Source organism: Saccoglossus kowalevskii, chromosome 9 (assembly GCF_978046115.1).
Source record: "Saccoglossus kowalevskii chromosome 9, keSacKowa6.1, whole genome shotgun sequence".
NCBI lineage: Eukaryota > Metazoa > Hemichordata > Enteropneusta > Harrimaniidae > Saccoglossus > Saccoglossus kowalevskii.
This window is the reverse complement of record NC_140649.1, coordinates 5,500,600-5,518,665: the sequence shown is the minus strand read 5'-3', so window position 1 is coordinate 5,518,665 and position 18,066 is coordinate 5,500,600. Positions and strand designations below refer to the sequence as shown.

Sequence of the window (18,066 nt, the reverse complement as noted above, 5' to 3'; positions counted from 1 at the left end):
GTGTGTGTGTGTGTGTGTGTGTGTGTGTGTGTGTGTGTGTGTGTGTGTGTGTGTGTGTGTGTGTGTGTGTGTGTGTGTGTGTGTGTGTGTGTGTGTGTGTGTGTGTGTGTGTGTGTGTGTGTGTGTGTGTGTGTGTGTGTGTGTGTGTGTGTGTGTGTGTGTGTGTGTGTGTGTGTGTGTGTGTGTGTGTGTGTGTGTGTGTGTGTGTGTGTGTGTGTGTGTGTGTGTGTGTGTGTGTGTGTGTGTGTGTGTGTGTGTGTGTGTGTGTGTGTGTGTGTGTGTGTGTGTGTGTGTGTGTGTGTGTGTGTGTGTGTGTGTGTGTGTGTGTGTGTGTGTGTGTGTGTGTGTGTGTGTGTGTGTGTGTGTGTGTGTGTGTGTGTGTGTGTGTGTGTGTGTGTGTGTGTGTGTGTGTGTGTGTGTGTGTGTGTGTGTGTGTGTGTGTGTGTGTGTGTGTGTGTGTGTGTGTGTGTGTGTGTGTGTGTGTGTGTGTGTGTGTGTGTGTGTGTGTGTGTGTGTGTGTGTGTGTGTGTGTGTGTGTGTGTGTGTGTGTGTGTGTGTGTGTGTGTGTGTGTGTGTGTGTGTGTGTGTGTGTGTGTGTGTGTGTGTGTGTGTGTGTGTGTGTGTGTGTGTGTGTGTGTGTGTGTGTGTGTGTGTGTGTGTGTGTGTGTGTGTGTGTGTGTGTGTGTGTGTGTGTGTGTGTGTGTGTGTGTGTGTGTGTGTGTGTGTGTGTGTGTGTGTGTGTGTGTGTGTGTGTGTGTGTGTGTGTGTGTGTGTGTGTGTGTGTGTGTGTGTGTGTGTGTGTGTGTGTGTGTGTGTGTGTGTGTGTGTGTGTGTGTGTGTGTGTGTGTGTGTGTGTGTGTGTGTGTGTGTGTGTGTGTGTGTGTGTGTGTGTGTGTGTGTGTGTGTGTGTGTGTGTGTGTGTGTGTGTGTGTGTGTGTGTGTGTGTGTGTGTGTGTGTGTGTGTGTGTGTGTGTGTGTGTGTGTGTGTGTGTGTGTGTGTGTGTGTGTGTGTGTGTGTGTGTGTGTGTGTGTGTGTGTGTGTGTGTGTGTGTGTGTGTGTGTGTGTGTGTGTGTGTGTGTGTGTGTGTGTGTGTGTGTGTGTGTGTGTGTGTGTGTGTGTGTGTGTGTGTGTGTGTGTGTGTGTGTGTGTGTGTGTGTGTGTGTGTGTGTGTGTGTGTGTGTGTGTGTGTGTGTGTGTGTGTGTGTGTGTGTGTGTGTGTGTGTGTGTGTGTGTGTGTGTGTGTGTGTGTGTGTGTGTGTGTGTGTGTGTGTGTGTGTGTGTGTGTGTGTGTGTGTGTGTGTGTGTGTGTGTGTGTGTGTGTGTGTGTGTGTGTGTGTGTGTGTGTGTGTGTGTGTGTGTGTGTGTGTGTGTGTGTGTGTGTGTGTGTGTGTGTGTGTGTGTGTGTGTGTGTGTGTGTGTGTGTGTGTGTGTGTGTGTGTGTGTGTGTGTGTGTGTGTGTGTGTGTGTGTGTGTGTGTGTGTGTGTGTGTGTGTGTGTGTGTGTGTGTGTGTGTGTGTGTGTGTGTGTGTGTGTGTGTGTGTGTGTGTGTGTGTGTGTGTGTGTGTGTGTGTGTGTGTGTGTGTGTGTGTGTGTGTGTGTGTGTGTGTGTGTGTGTGTGTGTGTGTGTGTGTGTGTGTGTGTGTGTGTGTGTGTGTGTGTGTGTGTGTGTGTGTGTGTGTGTGTGTGTGTGTGTGTGTGTGTGTGTGTGTGTGTGTGTGTGTGTGTGTGTGTGTGTGTGTGTGTGTGTGTGTGTGTGTGTGTGTGTGTGTGTGTGTGTGTGTGTGTGTGTGTGTGTGTGTGTGTGTGTGTGTGTGTGTGTGTGTGTGTGTGTGTGTGTGTGTGTGTGTGTGTGTGTGTGTGTGTGTGTGTGTGTGTGTGTGTGTGTGTGTGTGTGTGTGTGTGTGTGAGATACCAGTAGGAATGAAAACAATTATCAACAATTACAGTAATGTTAGCACACAAGTCACTGAGTCATCTTATCATCTTGAGCTTCTTTATCGTGATGATGACAATAATATACTACTCAACTGCCCACTTTATAAGTTACAGAAAGGTTCCATCTACAAATTTATCATTTCTACAAATTACCTATTGAAACACACTACTTACCGTTACAACATATGGTCAGATGTACTCTCTCTGACAGATGAACATCGGCCAAATTACAACGACTGCTATATTTCACCTATTACCAAAAAGGAAGGCGACCTCCAGTGGCGGCTCTTACATGGCGCCTACCCCACTGGCAGCTTCCTACTGAAATCTGGTCTCCAAAATACTGATAACTGCCCATTCTGTAAACAAAAGGAGGATATAGCTCACATTTTTGTCGAGTGTCCACGGCTTACACCACTTTTTGATATTTTCAACACAATTATCTATAAATTACTTGATTGGCAAAATGTACCTCTTGCCTACTATGTTCTTGGTCCACCGAGGGGGAAAACCACCACTCAGTCACATCGCTTGTTGTGCTATTTACTTTCATCACTCAAAACAGCTATACATATAACCAGATACAACAAACTGAAAGATTCAGCTCAAGTCAGTGTGGTACAGTGCTTCTTTTCTCGCCTGAAATATAGAATAACGTGCGATTACAACTACCATCTACTTATGAAGACATTGGGCGTATTTGAACTACAGTGGTGTGTTAATGGTGCAGTGGCTACACTAGATGGGGACGCACTAAGAATTTCGGATGTCATCGACAATGGCTAGACTACTTATCACGTAACAAATCTACAGAAGATCAACGCAAAATAGACATTGGCAAAGGAACAATCGCAAAATTCAACTCGTTTATGTACCCGTTTAATTTCAACATATCATCATTTTTCGCACATTTCAATCTCGCTTTATTCATTCGCATTTACCTTATATATACATTCGTTTATCAGTAACTTTCACAATTGTAATCGACATCACTTCACTCGTTAATTATTATTCGATTTAATATTAGTTTAATTGTTCCTTTCCCCTCACCTACGTGTGAGTTTTTTTTAAACTGTAAATAATTGTTACTTTTAATACTTGAGTAATAAAAAAGAGAGAAATGTATGTATGTATGTATGTATGTATGTATGTATGTATGTATGTATGTATGTATGTATGTATGTCACTTTTTTTGTTCCACCGTTATCTCAAGAACCACTAATCACATTTTGGTGAAACTTGGTACATAGATGCTCTGGATATAAATTTAATTCAGTAATAAACAAAATGTATCTTTTTATTAATTTACGAATTCATACAAATAAGAGATAAATGTAGCAACCCCGATAAATTCGAGTTACGTCATAAAATGGTAATATTGTTTGATACACTATATATCACGACATAAAGGAAAACACACTGTCCTAAGAAAACACACTGTCCTAAGAAAACACACTGTCCTAAGAAAACACACTGTCCTAAGAAAACACACTGTCCTAGGAATATTCAACATTGCAAAATACTAGTACGCCAACGAACATTTGTTGTGAAAAACAAAAAAAGAACGAGACATTCAGATGTGGAACAAAAAGTTGTGCCGATTAAACTGATATAAACAATATTTGGAATACATGCGTTGAATTATGAATTTACAATAAACCAATAATTTGAAACGAAAAATAAGTTGAAATTCAAAAATTGTAAGAAATATAATTAAATAGATAATAGCACTTGTAATAAAATGTAAACAAAATTAAAACAAAACAATACAATACAGTTGAAAATCAAATTAAACCCATTATAAATTCAATGAACAGTGCCATTAAATTGAATTAAAAACATCATAAAACTCAACATATCAATCATTAAAAATATAAATAATATGTGGATTTGAAAAATAGTAATCACATAAAAAAATACAAACCTAATTCACGGAACGACTGTAGTCAATTTGAATTAGAAACGTCATCATTATTATCATCAAAAATAGGAATAATAAGAATTTGAAAAGTTATATAACATGAAAACAAAATTAAAATAATACTACTACAATGAAGCAGTAATTCAAATTCGAAACTGAAAACAAAAATAAATCGATACAATACAATCAGGCATAAGTAGTAATAATGTATAAATTTGAATAAATAATAATATGAATTTAAATTAACATTAACACCACAATAACAGAATTAAACTTATTAATTCAGAGATAAACGGTAATCAAATGGAATGAAAGAGCAAATAAATTAATACGAAATAATAGTGTTCAAAATGTCAAATAGTGAAAAGTACTGGTAAAATAAATAAATATGATAATACAAAAGTAATAATATCGAATAACCGAAACATGAAAATAAAAATTAAAATAGAATTCAAAACTATAAATTACAAATAAGCAATGTATATCATCGTTATTGTACTATAAAGAACATAATATAGCAAAACAATAGTCGTTATAATATTTAAGAATATAAAATATGAACTACAAACTGTGAATCGAAAGAATTTTGGTCGAAAAACGATAATGCATGAGATTAAAAACCCGTTACAATAAAAATGGGATTCAAAACATACCCGAATAAAAATAATATGAAAATAGAATTATAATAGAAATATATAGATAAAATATAAAATCAAAATATTGAAATCAGAAATACAAATTACAGTTTATTAAGTATCATAAATATCAATTGGGTTAATTTGAAAATGTAGATAAATACAGATAATGAAATAACAATAATATGGAATAACAGAAGTCAAAATAATAAGTAGAAGAAGAATTGGTAAGTGGGAATTAAAAACCATACTCAAATCAGAAATTAAATGTTCAAAAAATTGAATCAATATCAAAATACAATAATAATCAGGACAGAAAAAATATCCACTAAATTTTGATACACGACAGGTTACTCTAGAGGTCAATTGTTTATAAAGTGTTTATAAATGGCTAACTGTTCAAATCAGGAGACGATACGTACAAAATAAACCGTCATACAGAAAACAGTTTATAAACGTCAGATGGTTATATTCTAGTAATCCGTTGTGACTAAATTAACATGAAATATATTTGGCCAGTCTTGCATATATTGTGTTATGTGTACTCAATACACCCCCCCCGCCGCATGCGCAGTGCACGGCATTCAACCGTACAGTAATTGCTAACCTATTTCGAGTCCATAGTGGTGTGAGATAATCCAGAATTAAATGACCGATTACTAGTAAGCTGAATCACCAGATCATGCATGAATTTTATTTTATTTAATTTAATTTAATTTAATTTTATTTATTTAATTTTATTTTATTTTATTTTATTTTATTTTATTTTATTTTATTTTATTTTATTTTATTTTATTTTATTTTATTTTATTTTATTTATTATGGTACACAAATTATAGTTCCCATAGTACCCTGATTAAACTGCCCTTATTTGACCATGACTTTTGTCTTTTTGCACTATATGAAAAGATCGTTTTTAATCATTTTTCTAAAATCTCGTTGTAAATTTTGACTAAAATGAATATACGTTGTCATTAAATGTTTGTATTGAATAAGATTTTCAAGTTTGGCATTTAAGGAGTTAAATTTCACGCTATGTTAATATTATTTCTTAAAGGTTACGTGGAATATGTTCAAATTGGCCAATAATAATAAACGAACGTATAATTTATTATTGTATGTATTTTATAATTATCATTAGGAAAATATGTTGATTCCGATCCTTACGGAGTCTCTTCTTAAATCTCAGAAATCGCTGAAAATGAGAAGTTTGCTTTCGCGTATGTAATTTGTTTGTTGTAGTTCTGTCTCTTTGTCGTATATTCTTCTGATTTGCGGTAAATTTCCAGAGCACGTGCGAATTCGGCTCCAGCGTCAAAACTCATATCGATATTTGCTTTACCTTCCCATAATGCATCTCGTCTCTCAATTAGTATTTCTGTATCGGAAGGGGAGGAAATTTGATGGACGATTTCATCTTCTACATCTTCTCATAAGATTTCGGTATCTCCTTCCGATACCTTGGTTACAGTATTATTTTTATGTTCTATGTCGTCTCTAGTTTCCTCCAAAGAGTGGTCCCTTGATGTTTCAATGACCATTCCTGACCTTGACAACGACATTTCTAACTGCACCTTGTTATTACATGTCAATCTACCGATACTTACCTCTGCACTTTGACGACCAATACTTACCATACTTCCGTTGGCATGTCGTAATGGAAGTACATCTGCAATGCTGGGTCCGACTTTCCTGTGATTAAGAATAGAAACGCAAACTAATTAACATGAAATGGCAAATAAATAAAACATTACCCGTGAGAACTGGTCAGGCTGGAAATATCGTCGTACTGGACAAGTGCCTTGTAACACGTAACATACTAATATATTACGTTTTCTCACCTGGATTTTCTCCTAAAACACTTTCCCAATGAAGGAAAAGAGAGTTTAACCTTGCTGTTGCACATTCCCATAATACAGTGCAGTGTAACCGAATATCAAAAGGCGGCAGAGATAGATATTTTTTGTAATATCGGCACGAATTGAGAGCTCGTAAAATAACGACGTGTATAGCTTTGTTGCTCAGAGCGAAAAGCACTGGAGAGAACGTGCAAGTTTGGAACATCAAGTTGCTATGACATAAACGTTCCATTTCTTGTAAGAGTTGTTATGGTCGCTTGAGGGCGCACTCGATATCTAAACGACGTTGTTCGAATTGGCGTAGGAATATGGACACACTCGAAGCCACTTTGTTGCACCATACTTGAGCAAAAACGAAATTGAACAATAATAACTGTGTTTAAGTGAGAAACCTAACACTCTATGTTGCTTTTAAAAATATCATGTTGTGTGAAGTAAGCGTGGTGAATGTAACGATTGGACGCCATTGTTACCAATATTATAAATTGGTAAAATTTTACCATCCAAAATGTTAGGACATAAAAATATTGACTAATTGTTTATATAATTAATGTTACGATTGCAGACCACATTCGGTTGTAATGTTGTCAATCTAAAGAATTGTTTTTAAGATAGGCAGAAAAAAATATCGCCTTAAAAATACAGCCATTGTGTTACGTTGCGTTAAAGGACGGTAGTCGTCGCGCCACGCATGCGCGAGGTATATGGGTCCCATATTAACAATATGGCGACGTTGACTGATGCGCAGATCAACGAGTACAAACTGAGACGTTACCAAGCTTTAATTATGTATTTTTTAGGTGATTGGAAGGTATCGAAGGAGTCACCGGCGGTAGTTAGTGCAAGTAACGCCCAGGTCAAACCTCATACTTGTGATTGCCATTAGAAGAGCGCATTGGACTGTGGGAAAATCAATGTTTATCAACACACATGTCGTACATGCGCGACAACTACCACCCTTTAAGTATTTGTTCACTTATCCCATTCCGTGTATACTTGTAATAAAGTGTCAATAATTTGGAAACTGGCATTTGATATGATCCATTGTGAAGAGAACACCTGGTCAAAGGTGGAAGGCGAAATACGAATTCTGGATACCCTATATTCCAGGAAGATGGAGAATGTGTGTACACCGAGAGAGGGCGCTACGTGATGAATATGATATGGAAGATATACATGTCGTAGCACAGGGAGTCCAGGAACTATAATCAACTGTACGCAGTCTCTATGGGGGGGGGGGTATCAGCTGGTATATTGTGTATACTAAGAAATAGACAAGGGGTGAAGGCTCCAGCCAGCTCAGATATTTTAAACTGGAAAAAATAGACGAAATGAAAGAAAAATAAAATCTATAAAAAATACAAACTTAAAAAATATTAAATTTCGCCGGTACCGATATCTGCAGAATAAATCAAGAAAACTACACAAATTGACTACATTTACGAATATTCTAACAGTCAATGTAATGCTCTGCACAATTGGAGGCGTGGCCTATTCAGAGTTTGTCCAAAACCAATTACAAGACTGGTTACAAACCACTGCGAGTTCCCTTGTATATTTTTTACATGAGATACCAGCCGATACCCCCCCCCCCGCGCTCATAGAGACTGCGTACAATGATTGATTATAGTTCTCAGGGCTTATGCTCCCTGTGGTCGTAGGTCAACTGATGTATTTTTTGCGTCAAATTGGTACTACGATTCAGGGTGTTGCACACTTTGCATATGCTATGACAGCTGATGTCAGAAACAGGATTGGTTGTAATTTTCAACAATCTGACACGATAGGAAAATGGTCAGAAGTAAGATAAGAAATAAATGAGTGGTTATTAGTAACTTAGCGTCGGGACTGTCCACGGTCACTTGAGGGCTTAAAATTCAAATCAATCGATCATTATTATCATTTATTATTATTCAGTCAAATGTAGCGTACTGACCGCTTCATCACCATCGTGGAATGAGTTCGCAATAAGTTGTTGAGATTTGACTTCGACTGGGTTGGTACAATCTGATTAAAATCTGATGTAGTGTACGGGCTTTAATTATTGTGGCTATAAACTTATTTTAATTTAATTTTTTATTACTTTTGTTATTAATGCCCTTTTATTTTATTATTTTACTTTGATTTTGATTTTGTGATTTTTTTTTTTAATTCTGCCCTACCTACTGCGGAATTAAAAAAATCACAAAATCAAAATCAAAGTAAAATAATAAAATAAAATAAAATAAAATAAAATAAAATAAAATAAAATAAAATAAAATAAAATAAAATAAAATAAAAGGGCATTAGTAACAAAAGTAATAACAAATAAAATTAAAATAAGTTTATAGCCAAAATAATTAAAGCCCGTACACTACATCAGATTTTAATCAGATTGGGGTTGGTACTGCTGTTATGTTTCTTTAGTGCGCCATCACCGAGTGGCGAGTGGAACCCCACAGTCTCTACGTGAACTTTATCCGTATAAGCCATTATGTTATGACTGCTATTAAAAATAAACCGCCCATTATAAAAGTCGAAGTAGACTTATCTGGAAATCACATTTATTTGATCAGAAATTGAAAAACTAAAATAAAAATATAAGTATAAAAATAGAATTGCGACGTAAAAAAGGTGAATAACTGCGACCTTTTGGTGACCTTACCAAGGTAAGCGTCAAACGATTTTGAAGTATAAGTAGGGTCAAAGTTGAGGGTATGTTCGGTACTTGTTTTCTTATTTGAGACTTATTATTTACAGTTATTAAAACTATGAATGAAATTAATAGTAATTGCAATATTTAGACTAGAACTAAACAAAATTATAGCAGGTAATTTTTGCTGTTGTCATTGGACGACCTTCATGAACAATCCGAATGACGTCATTATTTACGCGCCCTGACAACGGTCGAAGGGTGAATGCCTGTATTTCAAATTATCGTGGTATTTGAGTCAAATTATGAAAGTATTTAAGTAATTTTTTATAAAAATAAATAATCTACCCAAATTTCTAAATTTAATGGTTTATTTTAAATGTTAATAATTCTACTTCCGTTGTTTTCTATCCTGTGGTGACGTGTATCTGACCTAATTCCATGTAATTTAGGTTTATTTTTAGCTCTTCGACCAATCAGGCGCTGCCTTCCCTTGCACAAACAGCTCTTTCTGCAGTGAGCCTCAAACGTATAAAAATGGACAAGCCATGCCGAAATACATCATTCTGCAGTTTGTATCTAGACAACACACACTTCAAGTCTACACCGAATATCTTCTGCAAAGCTCGCCAAGTTACACGTACACCGATACCTGAGACATCACCGTACTACCGGTTACTACTATACTTGGAAGTATTGTATACTACGTTGTTCACTGAAAATGGCAAGTGGTGACGAAAAAGCGATCGTTTGCGAGGGACACGATGAACATCACGACCACGGCGATGAACAACACGGCCACGGACCCAGAGATACACACCACGGTCACGGCGATGCACACCACGGCCAAGGCGATGCACACCACGGTCACGGCGATCAACATGGTCACGGCGATCCACATCACGGTATGGGCATGATGGGTCATGGTTCCTGCTTTCCGTACGGTGGTACACCATTTATGTACGGGTACTACGGTCCTTTCCATCATACTATGACAATGGTACATCATCCATTTGGTTTGATGTCTGATGTCGGGCATGGAAATCTCCACCGCGGTATGGGTATAACGGGACATCCACCATGCTGCGGTGATGACAAGAAGAAATCAACTGGCGATGGTGAAGAAGATCCCCATCACTCTGGGCACGGAGACCCTCATCACAGTATGGGAATGATGGGACACGGCATGCATCCTGCTTTCATGATGCCTGGTGGTATGATGCACCCACCATTCATGATGGGACATCCACCTTGCTGTGGTGATGACAAGAAAAAGTCAACTGGCGATGGTGAAAAAGATCCGCATCACTCTGGACACGGAGACCCTCATCACGGTATGGGGATGATGGGACACGGCATGCATCCTGCTTTCATGATGCCTGGTGGGATGATGCACCCGCAATTCATGATGGGACATCCACCTTGCTGCGGTGATGACAAGAAAAAATCAACTGGCGATGGTGAAGAAGATCCGCATCACTCTGGACACGGAGACTCTCATCACGGTATGGGGATGATGGGACACGGTATGCATCCTGCTTTCATGATGTCTGGCGGTATGATGCACCCACCATTCATGATGGGACATCCACCTTGCTGCGGTGATGACAAGAAGAAAGCGACTGCCGATGTTGTAGAAGATCCTCATCACTCTGGACACGGAGACCCTCATCACAGTATGGGAATGATGGGATACGGCATGCATCCTGCTTTCATGATGCCTGGTTGTATGATGCACCCACCATTCATGATGGGACATCCACCTTGCTGTGGTGATGAGAAAAGTAGCTGCGAGAAATCAGAGAAATGTGACGAAAAATGAAAAAAGGGGATAAAAAGTATTAGATAACGTGTGTGTTTGTAACTGGCTGAACAATATTGACAAAGTGACTTTTGTTTATTTATTACTGAACCAATACTCCTAGCATTTTTTTTTTCGTACATTGCATTATTTCGGTTGTTATTAGAATTTTTTCTGTGTTAGTTCTCATACAATCATATTTTTTGTACATTCAAATTATAAAATGTGTTGACATTATTTGAACATTGTCGAAGTGGCATTACCGAAGTGGCATTTCATGTTAGTAATAGCGTCCGAAAACTGACATGCTGAGTTTTACATACGCCATTTCGTGTATTGCAGTTTTCTGACATTTTAAACACTGTAAAATTGTAACATTGTTTTGGTTATCGGAATTACAAAAAAAAAAAAAACGGATTCTTGATCTGAGTATGAACGTATGTTGTGTGTGAAAGTGTTCAGTACTGGTTTTACAGATGGCACGAGATTCATTCATATCTTTGTTGACCCATGTGACACAATGAATACTTCAGTTGTTGAGTTTTCATCTACCATGTTTGACAGCCTCCCCTTTCATGTTAGTTTTCCACGAGGTATATTGTTCATGTCAATAATGTTCAATGCGTTGGCCCCTGATTTAGAGAATCGTTAGGTTACAGTCTTAACTTTTCATAAACACTGCCTAGAGCGAGACCTACCCTAGACAGCCCATGATTATTTTGAACGTGTACTTCACAGGTATTCCTGTTTTTTCGTAAACAAGTAAAAAGCAGATATTACAATAATGGCCATAGAAATAATAAAAACATAATGGAATGTCCGCGAAAAAGCAAACGACTTGTCGAGATGCGGTGTGCGAGCTAACTGGTAGTGGGAAATCACTGCCTTCCATGATTTCGCATATTCCTTAACTACACGAGCGACAAAACACTGAGAACCTCAAAGCTATTCAAAATGTTATTTCTATAGCTTCCTCTTCATCGTTACGATTTCGCTGACTCGATATGCCATGATGGCCTAAATAATACTCAGAGATCTTTGAAATCCAGCAAGAGTGGTTAAGTTACTGTAATGTTAAAATTTTGAAATAAAAAGATATGGATACTAATTTTTCAACAAAACAACCAAGAAAATGTAACAAAAATGCATATTTTGAATAGTTGGCAAAAACATACCATATCTCAACATTTTGTTTGGTGACCTATGCTAATAAACATATGTAGTGTTAGGAGGGCTACATATGTCAGTCACAAAAAAATGGCGAATTTTGAGTATGATTGTTTTTAACAGAGACAAAATGATTTAGTGGTCCAAAGACGCTTAAATTAAAATTTTATTTCGAAACCTGGGTGTTTATGTGTCTGGTCTATTTATTTTTTTTAACATTTTCAGCGATGTGCTTTATTGTAATATGAATTGAACAGTTGAAACATTGTTTTGAAAATTGACTGAACGCATACAACACATTGAAGATGAAGTGCCCTCATTCGTAGGATTCACATCAGCTTTTTGTTAAAAATTCCTGTGAAGGACACAGAAAATCGTGACACATGTCAAACTTACTACAAACAGTTTTGTTTGGTGATTATAGTATCTAAACACAACCTCTAATGTTCTTAGAGTAGATGTTTTTTGAAAATCTGTGATGCAACAAAATATCAAATAGTTATCTTGTTGCCAAGGAAACATACAGGTACACAATCGATATGTTTTACTGTAAGTGCATCAATGTTGTACTATCAGCCAAAATTACTTTCCATTTTGAGCCATCATTTTTTGCAATTGATACTGATCGAAACTTAGACTGTCAACAGTCAGTCGTACCTAATATTAATCTATTACTATTAATATTATGTATAAACGTAATAGATGTGAATAAATTGCAATGCCAAGACAACCAATATGGAGTCCCTCGCTAGAAATGCTTAACATTTCCCATCATTTGAATGTCTAGGATACACATTAGACTGTCGACAGTCTAATCGATTGTAATAAAAGCAGACAATGGAAAGAAAGTGTCAATTTCACTAGCAAACACATAAACAATACAACATCAAATTTACATACAATGTTTTATTACAAAACAAAGACAATCTTCATATTTTTTGTTGGTTTGTGAAGTTATTTTGTACAAAATGCTGAAAATACCTACAAACAAAGGCCACAAAAAGAAACAAGACTACAAATCAAACAAAGAGAAAAGTATCAAAGATTTCTACAAAAAAAACATATATATTCACAACATAGCTCACTTCATTTATTGCAGAGAACAGATTGCCCTCTGGAGTTGAAACATGGCTAGGCTATTTATTTTATTACCCATAATGCTTTACTGGTATATACAATTCAAAAGTAAACAGAAGATAATAGGTGGGGTTCTTACAATTAATAGCAACACCTGAGAATAAAAACAATAACAAAAACACAAAAGACAAATTTGTAGATGGATCCCAGATGTTAATCGTATTTTCTTTCCAGTGTCATGGTCTTACAGCAAAATATAAAACCACTGAAGGAACATTGATTGGTGAATCCACGGACGGCAGGACCAAATCCTTAATATGGAAGTTAACGCTGCAATGCCGCTGAAATAAAGCAGTTTTGGGTGATACATACTTCCAGCCACAAGAAACGCATGCATATAATTTGTTTACAGAGAAATGACAATGATAAAAACAGTTTCTGAGTAAAAATGCCATAAAATTTGTACTATAAAAAATTTTGAAATTGAAAAATTTTTCCACCTGAAAAAGTGTTTCCACAGATTCAAATATAAGAAGAGTTATAGAGAATATTATTTTGCAGTGTGAGCTGTATCAGCATTACTAAGAAGCATATGACAACCTCCTTCTCCTCGTAAACATCCCTTCTGGTAGACATTTTCTGTACATGTTAAAATATTTTGTGCGAGAACAAACAACAGGTCCAAACAAATACAACACCGAATATGGAACATGATAATATCTTTAAAAACCATACCCCAAACTGCAGATCCGATCACTGCAGTATTATGCAAAGACCCTTACAGATAACAATGCACCATGATACTCAATTCATGACACAAAATTGAAAAAAAAAAAAAAAAAATCAACAAAATAAAGTCATGAATTTTTTCCCAAACAACATTTCCATTCTGAGCTCTTCAATCACAATGTAACATTGCATAAATAAGTCGAAAAAATAAACTATCGTCTAACTTTTTTTTAAAATCTACCCTGTATAAAAAATTATCAATATTTTCTCAATATACACTATCATAATATTTACATTGGATTAGGAATTTCTTAAGTATATTTTTTATATAAATATGAATGGCTGGAGGAGCTGGATTTTACTGGTTTGATCCAGGTGATATATTTAAGTGGATCAGACTGCTTGAAACTGGTCTCGACTGGTTATAGTTCATCAGTTACTTTCCACTTTAGCCCTTTCAATCGTTCGATTACACTCTTTCACTACGTATTTCAATTGTTTGATGTTAGAATAAGGAGCAAAAGTAAACCAGTCAAGGAATCATTTCCATCCAAGCCATTTGGTGGGGTGTTTTGAAGCACACTAACATGACATATCAACCATGTGAACTTGAACCTGTGCTTGCAGTTGGTGACAAGTTGCTCCTGAAGTTGATGGCAGCACAGTTTGTGGAGTGCTGGTGGGCTGCGGGCCAATGAGATTTTTCTCCACAGAAAGAGGCTCTGGTTCTATGTACTCGCTGTCTTCGTGTGGCGTCATGGTACTGTAGCCGTGATCACTCTCGGCACCACCTCCCCGCCACATTCGGGCACTCTGTCGTCTGTGTTCGTAATGAGGCGAGTGTTCTATTGTTGCTATGATGATATTTGTGTGTCCAACTACAGTGAGAGAAATGTGAAAGTGAAGATTAGAAATAAGCCAAATAATAGAGCCAGACTAAATGAATCACAGCGGACACACTCAAAACCATGGTGACGATTAATTTTCGTCATAATATACACAACACATGTTGAAATTGAATAATGGTGGTTTTTGGAACTTGCACGTTTTAAAATGAATTAGTTTATGTCACAACACAGCACATGTTGCAATGAGCAGCACACATTAATATTTATACTGAACATGATCTAACTTACCGGTTCTTTGTTCATCTGGCGGGTCTTCATCATGGTCCCTCTCATTATCCAATTGCGACATACGTACAGACGTCTCTGGTGTGTGTGAAAACTCTGCACGTCTTAGCCGCTGTACATGCTGCCTATAGACGTACATAATTAGACCCAGCACGAGAATACATCCCATAATACCACCTGCCACTGGACCTACAGGGGCACTCTGTATGAGCGCAGGCATTGCCTCATCTGACAATACTGTAAGAAAAAATGAAAAATGCGATTAACTGGAATTGTACACAGCATCAAAATATCACATTGAAACTAAGTAAGGTTTAGAGAATTCAACAGAGCTTGGGTTAAAAAGATGTTGTTATGAATGAGGGGTTGAGTGCACACACACATATACAATAAGCATTGTGAGGCAATCATTGTGAAATTACAAATGCAGCTTATGTCACCAAATAATGTAGATCTTAGGTTGCTTATACTATTCCACACACATATACCATTACATGCACACATATACCATTACATGCACACATATACCATTACATGCACACATATACTATTCCACACACATATACTATTCCACACACATATACCATTACATGCACACATATACCATTACATGCACACATATACCATTACATGCACACATATACCATTCCACACACATATACCATTCCACACACATATACCATTACATGCACACATATACCATTACATGCACACATATACTATTCCACACACATATACCATTACATGCACACATATACCATTACATGCACACATATACTATTCCACACACATATACCATTACATGCACACATATACCATTACATGCACACATATACTATTCCATGCACACATATACCATTGCATGCACACATATACTATTACATGCACACATATACCATTACATGCACACATATACCATTACATGCACACATATACCATTACATGCACACATATACCATTACATGCACACATATACCATTACATGCACACATATACCATTACATGCACACATATACTATTCCACACACATATACCATTACATGCACACATATACCATTACATGCACACATATACCATTACATGCACACATATACTATTCCACACACATATACCATTACATGCACACATATACCATTACATGCACACATATACTATTCCATGCACACATATACCATTACATGCACACATATACTATTACATGCACACATATACCATTACATGCACACATATACCATTACATGCACACATATACCATTACATGCACACATATACTATTACACACACATATATACTATTCCACACACATGCACACATATACCATTACATGCACACATATACCATTACATGTACACATATACTATTACATGCACACATATACCATTACATGCACACATATACCATTACATGCACACATATACCATTACATGCACACATATACCATTACATGCACACATATACTATTCCACACACATATACCATTAAAAAAATTACATGCACACATATACCATTACATGCACACATATACCATTACATGCACACATATACCATTACATGCACACATATACCATTACATGCACACATATACCATTACATGCACACATATACTATTCCACACACATATACCATTACATGCACACATATACTATTCCACACACATATACTATTACATGCACACATATACTATTACATGCACACATATACTATTACATGCACACATATACCATTACATGCACACATATACCATTACATGCACACATATACCATTACATGCACACATATACCATTACATGCACACATATACCATTACATGCACACATATACCATTCCACACACATATACCATTACATGCACACATATACCATTACATGCACACATATACTATTCCACACACATATACCATTACATGCACACATATACCATTACATGCACACATATACTATTCCACACACATATACCATTACATGCACACATATACCATTACATGCACACATATACTATTCCATGCACACATATACCATTACATGCACACATATACTATTACATGCACACATATACCATTACATGCACACATATACCATTACATGCACACATATACTATTACACACACATATATACTATTACACACACATGCACACATATACCATTACATGCACACATATACCATTACATGTACACATATACTATTACATGCACACATATACCATTACATGCACACATATACCATTACATGCACACATATACCATTACATGCACACATATACTATTCCACACACATATACCATTAAAAAAATTACATGCACACATATACCATTACATGCACACATATACCATTACATGCACACATATACCATTACATGCACACATATACCATTACATACACACATATACTATTCCACACACATATACCATTACATGCACACATATACTATTCCACACACATATACTATTACATGCACACATATACTATTACATGCACACATATACTATTACATGCACACATATACCATTACATGCACACATATACCATTACATGCACACATATACCATTACATGCACACATATACCATTACATGCACACATATACCATTACATGCACACATATACCATTACATGCACACATATACTATTACATGCACACATATACCATTACATGCACACATATACCATTACATGCACACATATACCATTCCACACACATATACCATTACATGCACACATATACCATTACATGCACACATATACTATTCCACACACATATACCATTAAAAAAATTACATGCACACATATACCATTACATGCACACATATACCATTACATGCACACATATACCATTACATGCACACATACTATTCCACACACATATACCATTACAAGCACACATATACCATTACATGCACACATATACTATTCCACACACATATACCATTACATGCACACATATACCATTACATGCACACATATACCATTACATGCACACATATACTATTCCACACACATATACCATTACATGCACACATATACCATTACATGCACACATATACCATTATATGCACACATATACTATTACATGCACACATATACTATTCCACACACATATACCATTACATGCACACATATACCATTACATGCACACATATACCATTACATGCACACATATACTATTCCACACACATATA

At 36.4% G+C, this 18,066-nt stretch overlaps 1 protein-coding gene across 1 annotated transcript in view; it reads right to left on the bottom strand.

Annotated features, from left to right (window-relative positions):
- Nucleotides 1-12,842: 12,842 nt before the first annotated feature.
- The window catches only part of LOC100369300 (VWFA and cache domain-containing protein 1-like), a 40,282-nt gene continuing 35,058 nt past the window's right edge, over nt 12,843-18,066 (bottom strand). Inside the window, exons 24-25 of the mRNA XM_085503081.1 lie at nt 14,894-15,127; nt 12,843-14,635 (exon numbers count right to left, since the gene is read on the bottom strand). Of these exons, the coding sequence (XP_085359207.1) occupies nt 14,340-14,635; nt 14,894-15,127 (530 nt within the window). The 3' untranslated portion in view covers nt 12,843-14,339. The remainder of the gene's footprint in view (nt 14,636-14,893; nt 15,128-18,066) is intronic.